We start from the raw sequence: 22827 nt of genomic DNA, 5'->3' as shown, positions 1-22827 counted from the left end.
TGTTAACTTGGAGATTAATACCCGCTGTTGTGATGCTCAAATGACTGGAGTCCCTTAATGAGAAATGTAGAGCAGTCTAAGGTGAGCAAACTTCGTTTTTTGTCCAAGGTCTGATTTGGCCTGGAAGTGGCCCAAATCGGCTCCCACGTCGCCCTCACCGACGCACGCCAGGTGTTCGACAGCAGGTCGACGCGTTGCCCATGCAGCAGAGCACGCCATCCATTGTTGACGCGCGTCCCACCTCAGTGCCACGCGCCAGCTCGCGTCTTGCTCCTCCATAACGAGCGCCAGAGCTTCCACACTCCTTCCTCTCACTCGCGCTGCTGCCGCTTCTCGCTTCGCCGGTCGCTCTGCGCCGAGCTGCGGCCATGGCCGCCATTGCCGAGCGGCGAAGCTCCTGCGCTGCTGTCGTTCTTCCACCTCCGAGCCTTCTACGAACCAGCCGAGTGCGCCACCACCTTCGCCATCATTTGCCGCCCCTCCTGCGCCCCTTTTCCTGTCGCCACGGGCGCCGTAGTGCCGTCACCACCAGAGCAGCCACCGGCGTCCCGCCTGCTCGCGCGGCCAGCAGGCCACAGGCCACCTCTGGCCATGCCGCGACCACCTACGAGGTGCGCGCCAACCTCCTGGTGCTTCCCCACCATTCCCCCGCCACCGCCAGCCCTTCTCTGGCCGCCACCAGCCAATTCCCCGGCGTCCTCTATTCAAATTCATGTCAGGGACCTCGTACAACAATTTGAAGAAGAGCAGGGGCCTTTCTGCATAACCTGTGACTCGTGTGAATAGTTCCATAAGGACTGGTTTGTAATTATTTTGTAGGAACTTTAGAAATTCATAGTAAATCGTAGAAAATTCGTAAAATAGTAAATGAGGACTTTTTGGAATCCTTGTGAAATTGTCTATGCAGTGGATCTATAATATGGCATGTTTTAGTTTAAATATTTTGCGGTAAAATAGATTTGTGCAGTAAGGTTGTAATGCTAGTTGAATTTGTTATTTTTCATAACTGTAGATCTAGGGCTCCAAATGATAGATTGTGTGATGTTTAAGTTAAGCATCGCAAAGTACTTAAGTGTGTTAGTGTAAACTATGCTTGTCTTGCTTGCTAATTTGTGATGTGTCTCATGGTACTATTCTTCATATTTATGCACTTGCATATTGCATCTCATCTAGGTACGCTAGATGAACCACGTGAAGGACGTGATGTTGGAGTCGAACCCAAAGACGGTGTATGGAGGATCTATCCCGAAGATGGAAGGACTAAGCGAGTGCTAGGACCTGAGACATCACCAGGACAGTGCAAGCTAACTGAACTGACTTGTGTCGGATCCCAGGCAAGCCCTAGAGCATTTTCTCCCGGTTTGCAATTATTAATTAAATGCTTTACTTAATTGATGCATTACGTTCAGGAGTTGTTTGCAACCGTTGATGCATTATACCTTGTCTACCTTTGTTATACTATATCCTTGTTACCCTGGTATCCGCAGTCGAGTCAATGCTTAGCTGGCTTAGACCGGTAGAAGTCGGGTGATTTCCTGTCACCTACGAGCTATAGGTGGTTACCTAGATCTGCTTGGATGACTATGAAGTCATGGTATAACTAAGTGTTAAATAAAGTTGAGACCGGATGGAGACTTGCAGAGTTTTGGACTGTAGTGCTTTCCATCTGTGTCGATTAAGGACCAACCGTTGTTGGGCCTCGAGTCATGTTGAACGCATGCCTTACATTTAGCTGGCCGCTAAAGTACCTTCCGACCGTGAAGCTGGGAGATTATTCGGGCAAGTAGATTGCCCGCAGCGCACTGTGCCAGAGCAGGTGTGGTAGGACACGGAGGCGAGATGATAAGACCAAAGTGCAGTCGGTCGACCCCCGGGTACATGTGTTCCTGGTAAACTCGAGATTCCTGGATAGTTGACTCGGTGATCAATATCTCACTTTAGCGGGTGAGTAAGGTTTGTGTAAGGAATAAATCACCAGCTGGTTAGGAATCAATTCGAATCGCCATCGCTCCTGGATAGTGAGCACTTGACTTGAGTTACTTCATCGTAGTAATGTTAATGGAACACTTGGACAGTTATAATGAATATGACAATATGGAAGTTGTTAATGATCATTGGTTATCATTATTGCTTAATCACATGTTTGCTCTAGTATAGGTGCAAATCTAGTCGACAGGTTAATAATAATTAACTTGACAATAATGCTTTTGAAAGGTTCTTGAAATGCTAAAATGCTTCTTTTTGCAACGAGTCAGCTAGCCCACTAAAGAAAGCCTTGCATAATCCTTGGTGTCACTTCATTTCTGGTTTACGCGGGTAAGTCTGGCTGAGTACATTCAAGTACTCAGGGTTTATCCCACCTTGTTGCAGGTGATGTTCTCGACCTGTTGATGATGGTGGCTAACCGCCGGTGGGCTCGGTGATTCTATACTTACTTCTCATCTATATGCTTTTGTCGGATGATGTCACTATGCTAGCCATATATTTGGAACTTATATTAATATAATCATTTGAAGCTATGTTGTTTTCACTAATTAGTTTTGAACCCAAACTTATACTATTATTTGTTAACCCCTTTGAAATATTATTTCTGCTACAACTCGATGTATGTGATGTGTATTTGCTTAATCACACGATCTTGGTTGTGATGTTGATTTACCGAGGTCTTTTGGGGACACTCGGCGAACTATCGGGTTTATATGAGTGAAAGTATGGGTGTGTTCAACGTGTTAGCGAGGACAACCATACTTGATCTTGTATAAATTGGACGGTTCTATCACAGCTAGTATCAGAGCGAGATTAAGCATAATACTGTCATGGTACATAGTTTTTAAAGCCAAGTTTTGGTTTTAAAAAGTCTATTTAACTAAAACTTTAGCTACAGGCAAATTTGTCAAAAACTTATTTGTAAAACTATGCTAGCGACATCTTCCTTTATGCCCAGTTAAGGACTATTAGGTGGGCTTATCTAAGTACTAACTTTGAGGGATGTACTTTATTGCAATTTTTCTTTCGTCGTCCATACGGCGTGCTATTGTATGGATGCCATTCGCTTGAATGGTACTGTATGGAATCAATTGCCTCTATGCCCAGGTAAGTGTAAGTTGTGAGAGCATGACCGTTCAACTATCGGTCTAGGGGAGAGTTAGCTATGGTTACTGGAATATTTACATGTTACACCCCATATATATATGAAGGTACTTAATTGTGGGTATATTTATCGGGTAGCTATGGGTATCGAAGTATATACATCTGGGGATGTATATATGGAGAGTATCTTAGTTTACTTGCTTTCATTGTGTGCTTATTTATCTCTTTGTGGGGATGGGCTGCAATGAATTTGCCTGCAGGTACGCTAACCATGAATGCGTAGATTGAATGTAGCTGACGACTAGCTATATATCGAGAGAGTACGTGTTATGTCACCGACATAGAACGTGATTGCCACCTTAGGCTGGCAATTTCGTGAGGACAAATAGGACGAGCATACATCATGATTGTGCTTGTGCATAAATATGCTTCCCTTCCTTTATTCTAAGTACTAAGTAACTTGTGATCGATGTATTGCACTATCTTCCTTGTGTGGAGTTAAACAAGAATGCCTTGTTCCCTGTTGCTTGAATAGGAAGTGCTTGGAAAAGTGTGTGCTTAGCCTTGCTAGAAATAATTGTGGTTACATGCTTAACATATAATGTCCTCTAGTTTAGCCACAGTGGTGGGTATGTATGCTTGTTATCTAATAGTGCCCTAGTTCTCACCCCTTTTGTCCTCGATAAGCATACGAGTGTTGAGGAGCGCTCTCTAGAACTACGTCCAAGTTTTGGTAATCTCATGGTTGTTCATTTCAATTAAGTTCTCTCTTAGGAGCTGAGCCTTGTACATGTGGCTGCTAGCCCTTGAACGTTGCGCTACGAAGACCTTTATCCCTACCTTTGCTTGACCTTCGACCCCAAGCTTAGCCCCCTCCCTTTGCTCGCATGTTTTTGTGGTGTCCTGCTCCTGTGTGGGAGGACATTGCTCAAAAATCCTTGTTAGATCTCATTGCTCCTCTTCTGCTGATGAGCTGGTGCAACGCTAATCGCTATCTACCCTTGCTTTGGAACCTTTTCCTCATAGATCCATGTCCGTTGCCTTATCAACTGAATCCTTAGTCAGTGTCTTGGATCTGTCCCTTGAATCTTGTTTATCTTGTCTCCAACCTTCCCACGTCTCGGGATGTCTATCAGTCTTGGTCTCATGTTGCTGCTCGATAAGACCAATCTTAGGTTAATCATTATCTGGTAATCACTTGGTGGACACAAGGCGTATATGGAAATTCAGCAAGATTCTCCCTGCTTAGTTGCCTTGGCAATTAGGCTATGCTCTCTTGCGCTGTGTTTTAATCTTCAGATCCCCTGCTTGTTGACTCCTAACCTTGTGACTACCTTTGTTTGCTATCCCTCCTTCGCATAGTGCTTGCTCCTATGCAACCCAATTTGTGCCATGTGAGATTTCTTGTAGGTTATATGTTCAGTAATGGTGCCACGATTAGCGATCTATGGTGCCGCGATGAAACGAGAGCCTCCTGTGGGCACGCACACAAGGTTGTGCTGCTTGGCATAACACTGGTATCGAGGTTCCTAGTCGTGATCCATTGCCGAACGGCACCGATGTGTTATTTTCACGTGAAGCTCTTCCTTGGTTATCTCTCCTTATCATGTCAAGCGATCTATATGTCGAACTAGATGCAATAGGACTCCCTTGTGAAGTCGTCCAACGGTTAACCTTTAAAGAATAGGTCACTAACAGGAACATAAACAGACTGCAAGAGGGTAGACAAGTTGACTCTACTCGACGTGACTGTCCCTATAATGATGTCAGTCATCCAGGTGAGCAATATGTCATTTCGTTGGATCAGAAGGTGCACCCACACTTAAGGTTAAACAAGTTACCAGTCAGATGATAAATGGACCAGGATGTATGTGCTATAATAGGTCACCTGGTATATATGAGTTCCTGTCCAAGTTCTCAATCTTTAGGTGCATAAGGATCACGTAGACGACACCGACCTTCTTTAGTGTGACCCCCTTTTCTACTAACTTCAATGGCGACCATCTGTAGGCTTCGACCACAATTTTATTATCAAGAGTGAAGATTTGGAAACCTTTTTAAGTGTTGAGGGACAACTGATTTGTTACAGTAGGAAAGTTAGTCTTCAGTTAGGTAACGACTATTTGGTAACTATGAAGGCCAGATCTCACAGAACAATGTTGATCAAGGAAACAGCAAACCTGGCCCCAATGCAAGTGCTACTTCTTCTCCCAAATGTGCTATCAAGTCAATTCCATCTTGACAATCACGTATATAGTACAAGACGTTGTATCGGCTAGGTAGGAGCTAGCGAAAGCACGTCCCTAGTTTTAGTCAGCATCTTTATGCCCCAAGGTGCCACTAACACATGTGTCCGGACTCTATTGGATGAAGTGCCGAAGGATATATAGGAATGGTTCCTTGTCAATATAGAAATGGCCTACATGTGGAATAATGTTTTGTGCCCTGCGAAAACAGTCCACAAGTCCAATGCTTGTGCATCGTCAAGTTGGTGTCTAGATCAATGGCGGAAATTGTTACCTAAGAAGCATGGCAGGAAGACTATAGCCTCCATCCTCGGCTAGAGAAAAGCTGCTGCTACTATGAGAAAGATTAGAGAGTGCAAAACACACACCATTCAACGCGTTGAAGCAAAGAAAAGGAAGAACAAGAAATCTGTCCAGCTTTTGTGACACAAAAAAATGGTTATCTTCAAGCCAGCAATTAGTGACTCAAAGTGGTAGAATGGCCTCAATTTTGGTGACCTCATTCCTCACTTAGGACAGGTCGATGCCTCCTCAAGTTTGTTGGAGTATGTTGAGTTAAAACATCGGATTTGAGAGATATCTTATCGGCTCGGTTTGCTACCATTTCAAAACACAATAGTGTTGGCAGACGAATTGTTTGGATGGTCAAACGGTTGTCCGTTTGAGTTGCATTTTGGTGAGTATTTAGAAGACTCATGGATCTGTATGCCTACCAAAATTCATGCATAATGGAGGTATAGATTGTGAGTTACGAATAGCAAAAAAAGGGTATAGAATCTACAATTTCTCTGTTGACTGTGATCATCCTTTACCTTAGAAAGTTGTGTTTGCAAATTGACGTCAAGATTAGCAACGCAAGTCAAGGTGTTCTAGAAGTCAAAATTGTGCCCTTGCAATTCAAAAGCAATTGGAAAGGTGTCTAACCATTATATTTTTCTTGGATTATGGTTTTTGAGATATTGATTGGCCTAAGAATGGAAGCCTCGATGTCAAATATAGTTCAAGAAAGCTGGTTTTGCTACGATGCAAGTCAACCCAACTTGCTGTGCAACTGCACCACGAAGGCAAATTGTGCTCAACCTGCTTGGTAGTGAACTAGTCCCTAGTTTTGTGAATTGCTTACAACTTGTGTTGTCCTCCAAGCCTCGCTAACATTCTTCTGCGTCAATGGTTCTCCAATGCTGACATGCCTTTGGTACCTTATATGTGTTTTTACCCAAAGAGGTTGCATCAGATTCCACCCAGATCCCTGTTGCAACCTGGATCCAAAGGCTCCCTAAGGAATGATCATCGAGAATATTGAGCCGACAGAGTCAGCTACTATGTTTACCACTCACTCAGCAGACTCAGACCATACAATATTGTTATCAAAGAAAGAGCACTGCGCACATGGAACATTATGTAGCTTTCCATCAGTTGACATTTGAGTGATTGCGCCGCTACAACTAGTTTGGATATTGGTTAACTAGCTTCTCATACCCTCAAAGGACGTTTACCCGTTTATGATCACATCCTTATGAGAAGTTGTGCTCAAGCCACTTTAATAAAGAACTGCTTTTCAAACCTTGGGAGCAAATATAGCACCATTGTAAAGAATATCCGTCAACCGACTGCGGTCTAGTGCAAAGTCCATAAGGTCTGTGCTATATCCACTTGAGAAGTAGATGCTACAAGTATTTAGTCTATGTTTGTATCGCTCTTCGTACATCAAGGATGAAGTACGTAGGACATTGCTATCTTGGATTCCTCCCAAAGTAATAATACTTCATAAAGGGCCAATGAAGGAAATTCTTCAGACAAAACTTACTACAAAGGACAAGTATCAGAAAGTGTCTTGACCAAATTAGCCTCTCTTATGCTTGAAGCTAGGGTAGCCTAAAGCTATGGCTGATATTGGAAACTGGTAGCATGTCTCTCTTCCATAAAAGTCTTTCGTCCTGAATCTCGGGACACGATTCTTTTAAGGGGGGAGGGCTGTAACACCTCAAGTGTTTGCCACCAGTTAAGTAATGGGTTTGAGCTTAAACATGGCATATTAAGTGATGATGAAGATGTCAAGGTCCAACCTATAGAAACGAGCCCCAACCTAAACTTGGATATTGCACCTTTGCTTGCCTATAGACCCCTTTTTCAAGATATATGCTTGGTTGGTGTTATTGGAATATCTTCATGTGTCTCACATCAATACCCATCTATATTGATCCATGGAAAAGTTTCGTGAAGTTTAGAATCAAGAAGTCACATGAAATGAAGAGTTATGTCGTTGCTTGAATTATTTTATAAAGTGAATGGAATTCTCGATCGTCAACCAAATCTTGCAACCATACCCAAATGACTCTAGATGAACTCTACAACAAAAGTCATGAAAGGTTCATATTGGGCAAATGCCAAGAAAATGCTTCAATGGATCAAAAAGGATAATTTAAGCTTCATCGTGATCCTACTTTGGTCAAAGTAGAACAGCAGAATCTATACCGGTTTTGAGGTTGGACATTAAATGAAAGTTTGTAGTCCATATCATGTAGAACAAACTTTGTTTTTGGACGAAGAGCTAGATCATCTTGGAAGTAAGTCAAATCGAGGTCACAAGATCGAATTTGCTGCTGATTTCAGCACTTAGAAATATTCTAAGTCTAGAAATTCATCGACATCGGCATTGACATCTCGCGTTCTCCGAAATTCGTTAAGCAACTCGATGGGGTCCAAAGATAAAAGTTGGAGTATACATGATGGAGATGGGCATGTATAAAGATGGCATTCGTTCGACTTCGTTTTGACCATCAATTTAGGCTTTTGTTCATCGCTGTCAACGCGCTGACGCTGTTAACTTGGAGATTAATTACCCGCTGTTGTGATGCTCAAATGACTGGAGTCCCTTAATGAGAAATGTAGAGCAGTCTAAGGTGAGCAAACTTCGTTTTTGTCCCAAGGTCTGATTTGGCCTGGAAGTGGCCCAAATCGGCTCCCCACGTCGCCCTCACCGACGCACGCCAGGTGTTCGACAGCAGGTCGACGCGTTGCCCAATGCAGCAGAGCACGCCATCCATTGTTGACGCGCGTCCCCACCTCAGTGCCACGCGCCAGCTCGAGTCTTGCTCCTCCATAACGAGCACCAGAGCTTCCACACTCCTTCCTCTCACTCGCGCTGACGCTTCTCGCTTCGCGATCGCTCTGCGCCGAGCTGCGGCCATGGCCGCCATTGCCGAGCGGCGAAGCTCCTGCGCTGCTGTCGTTCTTCCCACCTCCGAGCCTTCTACGAACCAGCCGAGTGCGCCACCCCCTTCGCCATCATTTGCCGCCCCTCCTGCGCCCCTTTTCCTGTCGCCCCGGCCGTCCGTAGTGCCGTCACCACCAGAGCAGCCGCCGGCGTCCCGCCTGCTCGCCGCGGCCAGCAGGCCACAGGCCACCTCTGGCCATGCTGCGGCCACCTACGAGTGCGTGCCAACCTCCTGGTGCTTCCCACCATCGCCAGCCCTTCTCCGGCGCCACCGGCCGATTCCCCGGCGTCCTCTGTTCAAATCGTGTCAGGGACCTCATACAGCAATTCGAAGAAGAGCAGGGGCTTTCTGCAGAACCTGTGACTCATGTGAATAGTGCCAATAAGGACTGGTTTGTAATTATTTTGCAGGAACTTTTGGAAATTCATAGTAAATCGTAGAAATTCATAAAATAGTAAATGAGGACTTTTTGGAATTCTTGTGAAATTGTCTATGCAGTGGATCTATAATATGGCATGTTTTAGTTTAAATATTGTGCGGTAAAAATAGATTTGTGCAGTAAGGTTGTAATGCTAGTTGAATTTGTTATTTTTCATAACTGTAGATCTAGGGCTCCAAATAAAGTGAAATTTTTGTGGCATGCTACTCATGTGATAGTTGATATGTGGTAAAAATTTCATGAGTATTGGGGGAAGTATGAGTGAGTTATTGGTTTATCTTGCTCTCACATGATTTCTTGCTTTAGCAACTTGTCTTTTTCATAGAGGTTGCTATACATATTCAAATGGAGTAAAATTTGTACATTAGACTATTGAGAGTATATGTGAGCCACCGTAATTTTTGTAGAAGTTATTGTGCACTTTTGGTATATGTTCATTAAGTCACCTTGTTATCTAAAATAAATTAAGAAATGCAGTAAAAGAATTTATTTGGTCATGGAAACTAGGTTTTCTGGTGTTCTTTAGTCATGTGTGAAATGTTGGTAAAGTTGACTTTGCCCAATTATGTATTTGCAACATAAGTTAATAATTATTTTTTGCCGATGTGGTTTATGGACAGATCTAGGAACTTAGCAAAGTTCTTCATGATAATGTACTTTGTTGTGAAACTTGTTTATACAAAAGTTGTAGATAATTCATGTATCTAGCTTCTATTAAAATTTGGTGTCATTTGGCCAAGTAGTTTAAGAGTTATAGCTGTTTAAAGTTGGGTTTCAGAAATGACTGCTTTCTATCAATTGTGGACCAGTTTCTGTAAATGGATATATTTGACTTAGTTAACTTGAGAATCATGCTAAGATGATTAAAGATGAATTGTAGAAAATTTCATAAGCTTTCCATAATGTCTTCTTGCAAGTCATTTGGATTTGTGTAACTCTAGTTATAGCTAAATCTTGTAGCTGCTGTTTGCATGTCTAGAAATTGGCAGATTCCAATTATAGTGCTTGCTTGTATATTGTTAAGTGTGACGTATGCCTTAAATGATGACTGAGTTAGAGTACTTGAGATCTTGGAAAACTTGTGTCATGCTTGATGTTGTCATCTTCTTTGCCATCTTAGCATGATAGATTGTGTGATGTTTAAGTTAAGCATCACAAAGTACTTAAGTGTGTTAGTGTAAACTATGCTTGTCTTGCTTGCTAAATTGTGATGTGTCTCATGGTACTATTCTTCATATTTATGCACTTGCATATTGCATCTCATCTAGGTACGCTAGATGAACCACGTGAAGGACATGATGTTGGAGTCAAACCCAAAGACGGTGTATGGAGGATCTATCCCGAAGATGGAAGGACTAAGCGAGTGCTAGGACTTGAGACATCACCAGGACGGTGCAAACTAACTAAACTGACTTGTGTTGGATCCTAGGCAAGCCCCGGAGCATTTTCTCCCAATTTGCAATTATTAATTAAATGCTTTACTTTAATTGATGCATTACGTTCAGGAGTTGTTTGCAGCCGTTGATGCATTATACCGTGTCTACCTTTGTTATACTATATCCTTGTTACCCTGGTATCCGCAATCGAGCCAATACTTAGCTGGCTTAGACCAGTAGAAGTCAGGTGATTTCCTGTCACCTGTGAGCTATAGGTGGTTACCTGGATCTGCTTGGATGATCTTGGTGGTTGCATCACCTAGATGGCTTGGAGCAGCGAGGATCATCGAGCGGAGGGTGGTGATTGTCTTCGGCTCCGATCGTGGTGATTGTGAGGGGTTCTTGACCTTTCCCTGGCGGAGAGCCAAAAGGTACTCTAGTGGATTGCTCATGGCTTGTGTGATCCTCATCTTGTGTTGGTTGTGTGGCACCCTATTGAGGGTTTGGCGTGTGATGCCAATTAGCGCGTGAACCTCCAAGTGAGTGAATCGCCATAACGAGGAGTATCTTGCCGGCAAGCAAGTGAACCTCGGTAAAATCATTGTGTTCATCATTTGATTCTGAGGTGATTGGTCTTCATTGATATTGATTCTTATGATTGATTGGTTCACTCCTCGACAAGGCGGTATAACTATCTTGCTCTCTCACTTTACATTACCGCAAACTAGTTATCAAGCTCTTTAGTGTAGCTAGTGTAAGAGCTTGTTAGTTTGGTTAGTGTGGCTCTTTAATTAGTCTTTGAGAGCACACTAACTTAGTGTAGCGTTATAGCTATTGTGTGGATAGAAACTATATAAACTAGAATTGTGGTAGGTGGCTTGCATTTTTAGTAGGCTAGCGCAACACTTTCTTCGCCTCATAATTGTCTAACCGGTTTGTTAAGTGTTGTTGTAGAAATTTTTATTAGGCTATTCACCCCCCTATAGCCATTAGGACCTTTCACCTGCCCATGTTTTTCAATCGAAACATCCGGACACAGCGGCGCGGTGCTTCTACACATGTAGTCGTTTTAATGTAAGAAATTATTTTACTATCTTTTTTCTTTGTTTGTGTAAGTATGCTACTAATATTTTGTTGGAATCTCGTTGTGTAGGACCATGAGAGGTGCTTTTTCTTTCAGTGGATCGACGGTGCAGACAAGTTTGATCCTAGGTACCTCCTTTTTGACGATTGGTTTAGAGGGAGACATCCACGTGAGCACTTCAAGCGGTGAGTTCCACCCCCTAACCCCCACCAATGATGGCTAAGGAGAAGCACCTAGCCGCAGTTAGATGACTCGAGGAACCTCCTCTATACGATTGCGGAGATCGAGCTGTAATAAATCCTAAGAATATGTTGGAGTTTGTAGGTCCAAACAAGCATGGAGTAAGTGCAAAGTGTATGTGTTGAAATCTTGAGTTATATGTGTTCATGTACTAATGTCACCTTATTTAGGTGTTTTCAATGGCGAAGTGTCATTTCAAGGAGTGGTTGTATGGTCCTAAGAACCAATTGCCGGAAGAACCACGAAAGGTTAAGGAAAAGAAGAAAGAAAGGGTAATTTACAAAGCACCTCCTGTCATGTGCGAATGTGGTGTTAAATCCAACTATGGCCTAGTCCCTTTGGAGCTTGGAATAGGCCATTATTGCGACAATATAGTTGAGTATGATGAGGTTGGTTATTTTTGTGGTAAACATAAAATTGTATTTTGTTTCTTTTGCTAAGACATATATGATATAATATTTCTTTTGAACAAAGCACTGGGAAATGTAGGTGGGAATATTATGATGGTCAAGTTAAGTTCTTGGATGAACTGAAGGAGAGGCAAGTAATTGCACGGAAGAGGGGATATGGACCTGACTACGTCAACCTATTCGTTAAACATCACAAAGAAAAGATACATGAGTTTGCTAGACAACGCGGTATTTATAACTCGATCGATGTTGGGCTTAACAAATGAGGATTGGAGAGGCGGATGACGTTAGAGGAGGAGAGGGCAAGGAAGGAGGCAAGGGAGGAGACAAGAGTATAGATGCAGGTCTTGAACGAGTATGTTGTTGCATTATGTGCTAGTGAGTGCTTGAAAGCCTTTTTTTCGTTGTCTGATTTTAAATGTAATATAATCGCGTTGCTAACTGATTGTATTTTATACATGAAGGGATTTTAAATATAATACATGAAAGATACACCTCAGCATCTCAACATCACTCTCTGTCAGCTCTCCAACAGGGCGATCATCATCAGAATCAAGAGCCCTTGCCATATCATATGGCTCTGAATCATGCATAATTTCAACACTATTGGAGCTACGGAATCCATCTCCAAAGTGCACTTACGCAGCAACAGGGGGCACATCCATATTCTCAGGAATGTCTCCTGCAACATAAGTAGAGAAATGAGGAAAGAATGAAAGAAATGGATGTAAGAAAGGGGGTAAGCTCCCAATAAGCATGCGGTTAAGACACTTACTCGGATGATTCTGTGTCAAAGCGATCTCATGAGGAAGATCTGCCACAACAACATGAGTTTGACAAGCATCTCCAACTATCACATTGGGGCAGATTGAGCATCGGGAACCGTAGGTGCAACCTCCACATCCATATCAGGTTCTAGGACGGGAGGGTCAATGTGTGCCTGCTGACCCATTGGTGGGGAAAACCCACGAGGGATGGGATCAACTAACACCTGACGCACAACAACGTCTAAACATTGCAACTGACTCTTTATAGCCGATCTCACATAGTTCTTCCACTGATCCGCACAACTAATTGAGATCATTCGCTTGAGGATGTTGAGAGGAGAACCTAGCTACAGTACACCATCAACTACAATGCCATCATCTCCAACGCAATGCAGCTCCTCCCGAGCATGTGCAAGCATCCCAGTAAATGAAGGCATGTCAACAAACTCAATATATCCATAGCGATCGTATTCAACGGTACCTCCATGATATATGGTCACTAGGTTGTCCATCTAGTTCAAACACATAACGAAACACGTATCCTTTAGTCAAAATTAGACGATAGATAGTACCTAACAAGTACTTTGTAACTACAAACTAAGTAAATAAGATAACAACTACATACATAGATAAAGTGTACTAACTAAATAGTTAGGTCCTATTTAGTTAACTAAATATGTAACTACCTATCTAAGTAGCTATCTAACTATATCTATGTACCTATGTATCTATGTTTCTATCTATCTACATATACATCTCACTAGATCACTAACTAAATCAACTACCTAAGTCATCACATTAACTAGTAAATAACAAACGCCAACTAAGTATGTACATTGCATATTCACAATTTTTACCTTTGTAACGACTGATCCGCGGACGACAGCCGGCGGTGGCGCATGGCAGGCATGGGCAGCACGGTCACTGCACGGCGGGCGCGACGTGGCCACGGCACGGTCACTGCACGGCGGGCACGGCGCGGCGCGTGCAAGGCGGGCGCGGCCGGCGGTGGCACAGGGCCGGCGCGGCGCGGCACGGGCAAGGCGCGGGTGCGTGGTCCGGCGCGGTGGCCGCCGCGGCAAGCGGCCGAGGAAGCGGGGAAGGGCGGCCGATGAGGGCGCGGGACGCGGTGCTTCGGCTCGGGCACGTGGCCACCGCGGCCGCGGGGCGGAGACTTCGGCCGGCGCGGGCTCCGGGAGCGGCGGTGGCGGTGGCGGCGCGGCGCGGCGCGGGCGGCCGGTGGCGGGCTCCGGCGTGCGCCGGCAAGGGCGAGGGCGAGGCCACGCGGGCTCGGGGGCCGGTGGCGGCGGTGCTCTGCTCGGCTCGGGCGAGGGAGATGCGAGAGGGGGGGGGGGAGAGGAAGAGAGAAAGGATTGGTGCCCATACGTAATAAAGGCTCGGCACCAGTCACCCTGGCGCCGAGCTCGGCGTCAAGATCTACGGCGCCGAGGTCGGCGCCAGGGTGACTGGCGCCGAGACGTGTTAGCTCGGCGTCACCATCGATAGCGCCGAGCTAAGGGTCTAGATTCTGAAATCTTTCCTCTAGAGACGTATTTATGAAAAACTTTAAAAAAAGGGGCTAAAAATAAAAAATTCGGGTCTTGTGACAATGGTTTGTTAACCCTTGGATTCTCTGCAGCGATGCTGCGCAACTTGCTTAGCGTGCATGCAATCCAAGGCATAATAGTGGTGTAATTCCCCCCCCCCCCCCCCCCCCCCCCCCCCCCCTCTGAGAAAAAAAAATCTTTTTGCGCCGAGATCCTTAACGTCCTGACCGATGTGTGCATATCTCAGCAGCCAGCAATAATCATGCTCTTGATTCTTTCCCTCATCTTAATCCCCACTCGTTGCATGGGCCTCAGCAAGTGCTGTGATGTGGCCAAATGAATTCAGGAAAAGAAAAAGGCTGGTGGGGAAGCAAAGCAGAGGCGACAATCAATTTGCAGCATTCCTGGAGTCAAAAGAGAACTGATCTTTCAGTTAAAAAAAGGAACAAGCTTTCAATTTCAAATGAAAAAAGAAAATCAGGGGTCCATGTACAAAGATACTACTGTAGTAGATACATTGCATACAACTGCAGAATCGTCGCTCTGCTTACTCTGGCTGTTATTAGTGATCCACTAACTAACCACACCTCGGGGGCCAGTAATTGGGCGTCATTTTCTGCTCCTGTTCCAAGAGCATGCGTATGCACGAAATCAATAGATCCATGAATGAAGAAACGATCATTGCACTAAAGGATAAAATCTTTGAAAAAAGAAGCAGGGAGAGTGGTGCCTGAAGTGGAATGGAACTGTGGAAGGGACACCCAATTGTCTATAACGATCAAATTTATATAGTCGAATAATTCACCACCCATCCGTGTTCCACTCGCGTAGAAGTAACAGGGCTCGGAGCTCGGTCGCGTACGTCGCCCATGCCGTTGCGTGGCGAATTCACTCTCTCCCCCTCCGCCCATTCGGCCACCATATAGCCTAGCCGCCACCGCCACACCACCCTCCCACTCCGTGGCGCCCGCCTGCCAAGAACCAGTAGTCTCTCTTGGCCAGTCCTACTGGTCCTTGACGTCCGTGGCCAGTCAGGTTGTGCTCTTGGAGTTCTTTCGCCGGGGCTAGGTGCGGTGGTGAGGCGGTGTGCTCGTGCTTGACTGCTTGTACATGAGGAACAGCTGCGGCGGGGGAGGGAGGCAACCTGGGGAAGGAGGCGGGGGAGGCGCTGGGGCTGCTGGGCTGCGTCAATGAGGTGGTGGCGGCGGTGGCGGCGACGTGGAGGCCCATGACCGACGGCGCGCGCGTCGAGGCGGCGCCCAGGCTCGCGCAATGGCGCGTCGACGCGCTCCCCTGCTACACCTACCGCAAGTCACTCCCCTTCCGTATCGGCCTCTGGAACTGGTCCGTCTCTTCCCTTGCTCCCTCCCTCCCCTTCCATGTCTCTCTGCTTCTCTGCAGATTCGTTCAGAAAGTCTGTGCTTTTTTACTTGTTCTCATGTCGGATAGGATGCAAAAGTTTCAACTTTAGTAGTGATTTGTTACTACTCGATCCAGTGCTCCTGATTTGTGTGTGAATCATGCGCATCTCAATCCTGGATGGGTGTTGTTTCTTCAGATTGAGGTTTCTGGAGGTAGTTTGCTGATTTACAAGTTCATGATGTATCGCTTGTCTTCCTCTTAATTTGGGTTGATCATTTCATATAGTAGTTCTGATAATCTGATTGATAGTGAGCTATTCGATAAGTTGGTGAGTTTTAATTTTTCTTGTTGTGTGGTACTGAACTTCCATCAGAATATTGTTCTTTGTTGAGGCTGTAAAAAAACAGAGTTTTGGCAGTACAGTGTCATGTCTGAATTTTGGCCTCTTTGGCAACCAGTATAATACATTCTAGTTTGGTACCTCGTTCACTAACTTTGGTTGTATCCGCTTAAATAGCTAAATTTATACTTCCAACCAAAACTATATCTAGCTTCCTTTGAGTCATAGGTGGATACCTTTCCTCACCAACCTATATGTAGTCAGGATTTTTTCTTAACCACATTTGGTGCGTGAGGGAAACGGACTTTGCTTTGAAACAAAGATATTTCAGACAAAGGTTCACTTTCTTGAACCTCCACTTCTAATAATTTTTTTTATATTATTACTAAGAAAATCTTTGATCAATCTGTATGATTCCTTAATCTTTTTTTTGATATGATAACTGGATGGATAAGTCATTATGCACATTGACACAATTAAAACCATCAGCAGTTCTTTTTAGCATTAATACCAGTGAAAATTGATGTCATGTTGTCATCAGCTAACTTTTCTGTTGCTGCAATGTGAAGGTACCTATCTGTGGAGAGAAATAACAAGCAAACTTGTGTTAAGCTCTTTGCAGAGAATTCGAATTCTCCCAAGAACGGCCCCTCCGCTCCAATAGCTTCCTTTGTCACCAAACTTCTCATATCTCTTCCACCTAATCAACAGACCATAGTCCACCCAGGTAAGTTTCTTCTACTATTTGGCATGTACAGAAAATGGGTGGACTATTTCTCATACCTCCACTTCTAATATTTGGCATGTATAGAAAATGGGGATATGTTTGAATTCTCAGTTTGTACGTTAGTCATCATGAAAATGAAAGGAAATCTGCAGTTTATTTGATTTGGCTACAAGAATATATGTAGAATTTGAGTAGTAAAGACCAGGCAATACAAAATGTTATATTTCTAAATATATGAATGACCAGTGACTCCGCGAGGTTTGAAATTGGCAGATATTGTTATTTCCAGCTGAGTTCTTCGTTCTAATGTGCAGAGAGCAAGTGGGAGTGAGTGACTGATGATGTCAAATGTTAGTTATTTCTATCTAACAGGTGATTTACACATATGCAGGAATTTTCGATAAACAGCTGAAACACGACGGTTTTGTGTGGGCAATCGATAGCACAGTCACAGGGAGATTTGTGATTGAGATAGAGTTTCTTGACCTGAAGGTCGCTGATCCATCTGTAAGCACTGCCTCTCTGTCGTCTTGTGTTTTTTTTCAATGGTTGGTACAACAACAATTAGTGAGTGGTAGGGTTCGTGGAGTGCTGCCCTTGACTCCCCTGAAAATAATAAGGTCTAGTCTTGCACAGGTTCGCATGTATAGAAACTTCATCTTCTTTCTTGCGTTGAAATAAACAACCCAGTGGTCTGTTATTGGTTAGTCAGTTGATATTATATGTGATGTCGATATGACACCTGGAGATTTTTGTCAGAGGCTATATTAAGAATGCATAACAGAAACTAAAAAGGAAAACAGAGATCTGCTGCCACCTGCCACCCAAGGTCGACCTAATGTCAGGACAGCCTTTCTTTGCAACTGAAATTTGGGAGAGCCTTGCCAAACTTTCAATTTGTTCACCAGCAAATCTCAACATCAAGACACTCTAACATGCCATCAACACATCAGTTACAGGAAGAATTTCACTGGCAGCCAACAATTTTTTTAAAAAAAATCAGTATTGACCTTGTGTGCCATGAACAATTCAAAAAAAAAAAAAAAAACGTTCAGTATTCTCCTTGTGTGCTAGACTACTTGTAACAGTCTGTATTGTATCTAATGGTTTCCATGAACTGCATTTTGTCAGGGTGGCGAACCAGCCTCAATTTGGGCCTCCCGCCAGATCAAGCAGTGCTCAGACAGCACGGCCCTGTCCTCCCTGGCTCGGATGCTGCACGAGGACATCCTCACCGACATCACCATCAACGCGGCGGACGGCAGCGTGTGTGCGCACCGCGCGATCCTGGCGACGCGGTCACCGGTGTTCCGGAGCATGTTCTCGCACGACCTCCGGGAGAAGGAGCTCTCCACCGTGGACATTTCCGACATGACCCTGGACGCGTGCCGCGCCTTCCTCAGCTACATCTACGGCGATGTGCGCGGCGAGGAGTTCCTCGCAAACCGGCTGGCGCTTCTCCGCGCCGCCGACAAGTATGACATCGACGACCTCAGGGAGGCCTGCTACGAGAGCCTGCTGGAGGACATCGACACGGGCAACGTGCTGGAGCGGCTGCAGACGGCTCACCTGTACCGGCTGCCCAGGCTCAAGGGCGGCTGCCTGAGGTTCCTGGTGGACTTCAGGAAGGTGTACGAGATGCACGACGACCTCAACGCGTTCCTGCAGACGGCCGACAGGGACCTCGTGGCCGAGGTGTTCCATGGCGTCCTTGCTGCGTGGAGCGGGCGGTGAACCATGGGTGCATGGCATTGCAGTCTGCAGGTGTGTACATCTGGTTGGTACTTGGTTCAGTTCATCAGAAGCATTGTTTGGAGGATTCATTGATGGAAAAGCGAGTAAATATATTTGCAAACAGTACATGCATGCCAGTAGTTGGCCTGAAATTTACTGTGCATGCCTTGATTGGATTTTGTTCATATCATGTGGAAATCTAATTCTTGTAACCTATTGCTGGAATTGTAATACATCAGCTGATATGCTGCTTATTGCAAAAGTTACTTGAGACTTCACTGATAATTACTATTGCATTAGTTTCTTTTGTGCTGGTAGCTGGTAGACTTTGGTGCGTTCTGTCTGACTGAATTACACAAGATTTTAGAAATGATTATTGAACAAATAAACAACTGGCCTATTAGCTCACTTGGTTAGAGCGTCGTGCTAATAACGCGAAGGTCGCAGGTTCGAGACCTGCATGGGCCAAGTTTATTCACTCTTTTTATTTTTGCTATTTTCATGTTTTTATTCTTTTTTTTTGCTGTTTTTTTTTATTTTTCTTTTGCTATTTTCATTTTTTTTGCAGCTTCGTTTTTTTATTTTTTTTTCTGCTGCTTTTTTGCTATTTTCATTTTTTATTCTTTTTTGCTGATTCGTTTTTTCTATTCAGATTTTTAATTTTTTTTGCTGCGTTTGTTGCTATTTTCATTTTTTTGTTCGTTTTTGCTGCTTCGTCATTCTTTTATTTTGCTATTTTCATTTTTTTATTCTTTTTTTGCTGCTTCTTTAATTTTATTTTGCTATTTTCATTTGTTTATTCTTTTTTTTTTGCTGCTTCGTTTTTTTCTATTCAAATTTTTAAAATTTTTTGCAGCTGCGTTTTTTGCTATTTTCATCTTTTTGTTCTTTTTTGCTATTCAGTCTTTCCATTCTTTTTTGTTGCTTTGTACTTTGCTATTCATTTCATCCATTTTTTTATTTCTTCTTTTTGCTGCTTCGTTTTTTTCGCTATTCAGTCTTTCTATTCTTTTTTGTTGCTTTGTACTTTCTATTCCTTTCATCCTTTTTTTATATATTCTTTTTGCTGCTTCGTTTTTTGGTTTTCATTTTATTCTTTTCTCACATCCTTTTTTTTTCTACCACTTGGCTATTATTTTGTTTTCTGCTTCCTTTTTTTTTCTCTATTCTTTTCTAATGCTTGGCTGCTTTTTTTCTATTTTTTTACTGTTCTTCATTGATTTAACTAGGTGTCTTTTTGCATCTTTTTTTTTTTGCTACTTTTTTGAAGAATCTCAGAGCTCCAACTTCAGGTTTACGCATGGAAACTATATGTTTTCGTGTCAGATATTGGTAAGGTAATGGAGCATGTGAGAACTCGACAGGCCGTTACTTTGCCGAGCCATTCCAATCATTCAGATTTCAGACATTCGCTTGCTCAATGCGCTGATGATGCCAACATCATCCATGATTGGAATGACAAATCTCTGCGGGAATAATCTGCTGAAAGCCCATGGCAAAATAAAATGGCACTTCAGTCTTCCATGATCAGTTGTTGCATTCTGTCTGTGTGTGTATGTGAATATAACTGAACCTAATTGCCAGGCCTCAGAGGGCTCCATCCGCATGACAATTGTAACTGCTGCATTACAAACATGCCAAAAGTTCAGTCTCGAATATATCAGCCTACAAACCACTTAGTGGTAGCAAACCACAGGTCCGTGGCATCCCAGTCTCTCATATGTATAGTTATATTATATAGGAACACACTGAAAGGCTCTTCTCATTTACACAAACAAAGAGAAAGATCTGTAGTTCGGTTCTTACTGAGCCAAACTTTGCTGCTGTCTAGTTCTTCAACAACATATGCAGCTGTCTGCTCAAAGATGCTGAAACCATAACACAGCTGGCAGAGCAGAACACCTTCAGAACAGAGTGGATTACAGGGATTAAAAGCAACTTAATCTTTGATTTGAGATTTGGTTGGGGTGTGCCAGGCCCTATCAGCAGTGCAACGTCTGGGCGACGCGTGAGGGGCCCAGTGGCTTGCCACCGTGATAGATCCCCTCCCATAAAAAATAAATAATAAATTTAATATGCCCGCAAACAGATACTACCCTTGATCTTAGCCAAAAGGCAAAAAAAAAAAAAAGGTATGCTTAGCTGGGCGAGGTGGGACTAAACGAATGAACTAGCTGCGGCTCAGGCTCTGCCGAGGTCGAGCGCCCTGGCAATATATTGTAATGGGCCGCGGTCCAACGCAGCTGCCATCTTTTCCTTGCTTTAGGCCCACCCGTGGAACAGCGCGCTAGAGCCCAACAACACACTCGATACGTCTTCCTTCTCATTTCTTCCCCTCATTATTATTATTATTATTATTATCTTTTTTCTTTGTCATGTCAATAGATGTTAGTTTGGAAGGTCAAGTAGTGCCTAGGAAGGATACCTTTCGATATTTAGGATCAATGCTACAGAGGGACGGGGATATTGATGAAGATGTTAGCCATAGAATTAAAGCAGGGTGGATGAAGTGGCGGCAAGCGTCTGGTGTCCTATGTGACAAAAGGGTACCACAGAAGCTAAAAGGCAAGTTTTATAGGACGGCGATTAGACCTGCTATGTTGTATGGTGCAGAATGTTGGTCTACGAAAAGACAACATATTCAACAGCTAAGTGTCGCGGAAATGCGTATGTTGCGTTGGATTTGCGGTCATACAAGAAGGGATCGAGTTCGGAACGATGATATACGTGAGAGATTAGGGGTAGCGCCAATTGAAGAAAAGCTTATCCAACACCGATTGAGATGGTTTGGACATGTGCAACGGAGACCTCCAGATGCATCGGTGCGTAGTGGAATCCTAAGTCAGGATAGTAACGTGAAGAGAGGCAGAGGAAGACCGAAGTTGACTTGGGTAGAGGCAATAAAAGGAGACTTGAAAGAATGGAATATACCCAAAGACTTAGCCTTAGATAGGAGTGCTTGGAAGATAGCTATTCACATGCCTGAACCTTGATTGTTTCTGTTGGGTTTCAACTCTAGCCTACCCTAACTTGTTTGGGACTTAAATGCTTTGTTGTTGTTGTTGTATGTCAATAGGTGTTTTAGACCCATTTCGAATATCTTATTTTTTATATTTTTTAGTCTTTTATTAAAAGTATCATGTTAAGTGATATGAATAAATAAAGAAAAATATGTTAGTTATATAGAAAAGTAGAAAAAAAATGTGTACTCAGCTTTGTGCTGTTGAAGGCAAATAATACATGTTCAGCTTTGTGCCTTAGCCTGTCAAATCGGAAGCATCATCATCTGCAAAGTTACTTGAAATCATAGACATAGAGCCAAGACAATTAGGGCGTCCCCAACAAGCTAGTGAAATCGCCGGATATGGCACGGAGCCAAGTAATAAAAAAAAAACTCGATAGCCATGAGCCGGGGCAAGGCAAGCGGAGAGAAAAAATTTTACGGGAACCGTGCGAGACTAACGAGGAGTTCGGTGCTAGCGACGAGATTTTCGTTCTTCTCTCACCTCCACGTACGCACTCAGCTAGCTCGGAGTCATCCCGATGGGGACGCCCTAACCGAAGCGTCTCCCTCTTGTGTACAGTCGAAACCAAGGCAAAACTTGGCGGAGTATCCTCCTCACCATGTTGATATTTGGAGGATTCCTTCTCGGAAAAGAATGTAAATCTCCCCCCAAAATGATTCAGTTCAAACTAAGACTTCATTTGTATCTGCCGCGTGCTAGCATTCCACATTTTTTTAAACTAATTTTAAATCTAACATTGTCTATTTTTTTAAAAAAACTAACACTTTTGGCCGCGCCTATTGCCATGGCGCGGTCAAAAGCCTGTGCCGCGCCATGCATGGTGACGCGACAGGAGGCTGACGTGGCGACGACCGGAAAGGCTGACGGTTGACGTGGCAGGGCCTGCCGCGCCACCCATCTTGGCGCGGCGGTGCCGCGCCACGGCGCATGGCGCGGCAGGGCCAGATAAATATCACGAGCAAGCCCGCTCGCGGCCGCGCAGCGCCCCGCCGCCGCAGCGCCTGCACGCGCCCCGCGGCCGGCACGCCTGGACGGCCGCTCGGCCGCGCCCGCCTGCCCACTCCCGTCGTGCAGCACCCGCGCAAGCCGCGCCACAAACGTCGGCGCGTCAAGGCCGTCCGCTCCTACAAGGTATCTCTCTCTCGATTTCATGCTATTTTGATTATTATTGATTTAGGATAATTAGTGATTTAGGATAGTTAGTGATTTAGGATAGTTAGG

At 44.2% G+C, this 22827-nt stretch overlaps 1 protein-coding gene, 1 non-coding gene and 1 pseudogene across 2 annotated transcripts; 2 read left to right on the top strand and 1 right to left on the bottom strand.

The window, feature by feature from the left end:
- Positions 1-15220: 15220 nt before the first annotated feature.
- On the top strand, positions 15221-18879 carry LOC136500867 (BTB/POZ domain-containing protein At1g55760-like). The gene is made up of 4 exons (XM_066496331.1): positions 15221-15761; positions 16689-16846; positions 17238-17353; positions 17978-18879. The coding sequence occupies exons 1-4, from the start codon at positions 15646-15648 to the stop codon at positions 18578-18580; spliced, it is 993 nt and encodes a 330-aa protein (XP_066352428.1). The 5' UTR covers positions 15221-15645; the 3' UTR covers positions 18581-18879.
- Positions 18880-18974: 95 nt separating this feature from the next.
- TRNAI-AAU (transfer RNA isoleucine (anticodon AAU)) lies at positions 18975-19048 on the top strand. The gene has a single exon. It is a non-coding gene; the product is annotated as a tRNA-Ile (tRNA).
- Positions 19049-20542: 1494 nt separating this feature from the next.
- On the bottom strand, positions 20543-20708 carry LOC136502348 (U2 spliceosomal RNA; annotated as a pseudogene).
- Between the last annotated feature and the right edge of the window lie 2119 nt (positions 20709-22827).

Source organism: Miscanthus floridulus, chromosome 13, assembly GCF_019320115.1.
Source record: "Miscanthus floridulus cultivar M001 chromosome 13, ASM1932011v1, whole genome shotgun sequence".
In the NCBI taxonomy this organism is placed as follows: Eukaryota; Viridiplantae; Streptophyta; class Magnoliopsida; order Poales; family Poaceae; genus Miscanthus; species Miscanthus floridulus.
Note: the sequence above shows the minus strand (reverse complement) of the source record. Positions and strands in the feature narration are given on the sequence as shown.

Excerpts from the sequence above, each read along its gene's own strand:
- LOC136500867 (XM_066496331.1), top strand. The coding sequence starts at position 15,646 with ATGACCGACGGCGCGCGCGTCGAGGCGGCGCCCAGGCTCGCGCAATGG. Across the intron at positions 15,762-16,688 it reads CGTATCGGCCTCTGGAACTG|GTACCTATCTGTGGAGAGAA; the intron begins GTCCGTCTCTTC and ends TGCAATGTGAAG. Across the intron at positions 16,847-17,237 it reads ACAGACCATAGTCCACCCAG|GAATTTTCGATAAACAGCTG; the intron begins GTAAGTTTCTTC and ends ACACATATGCAG.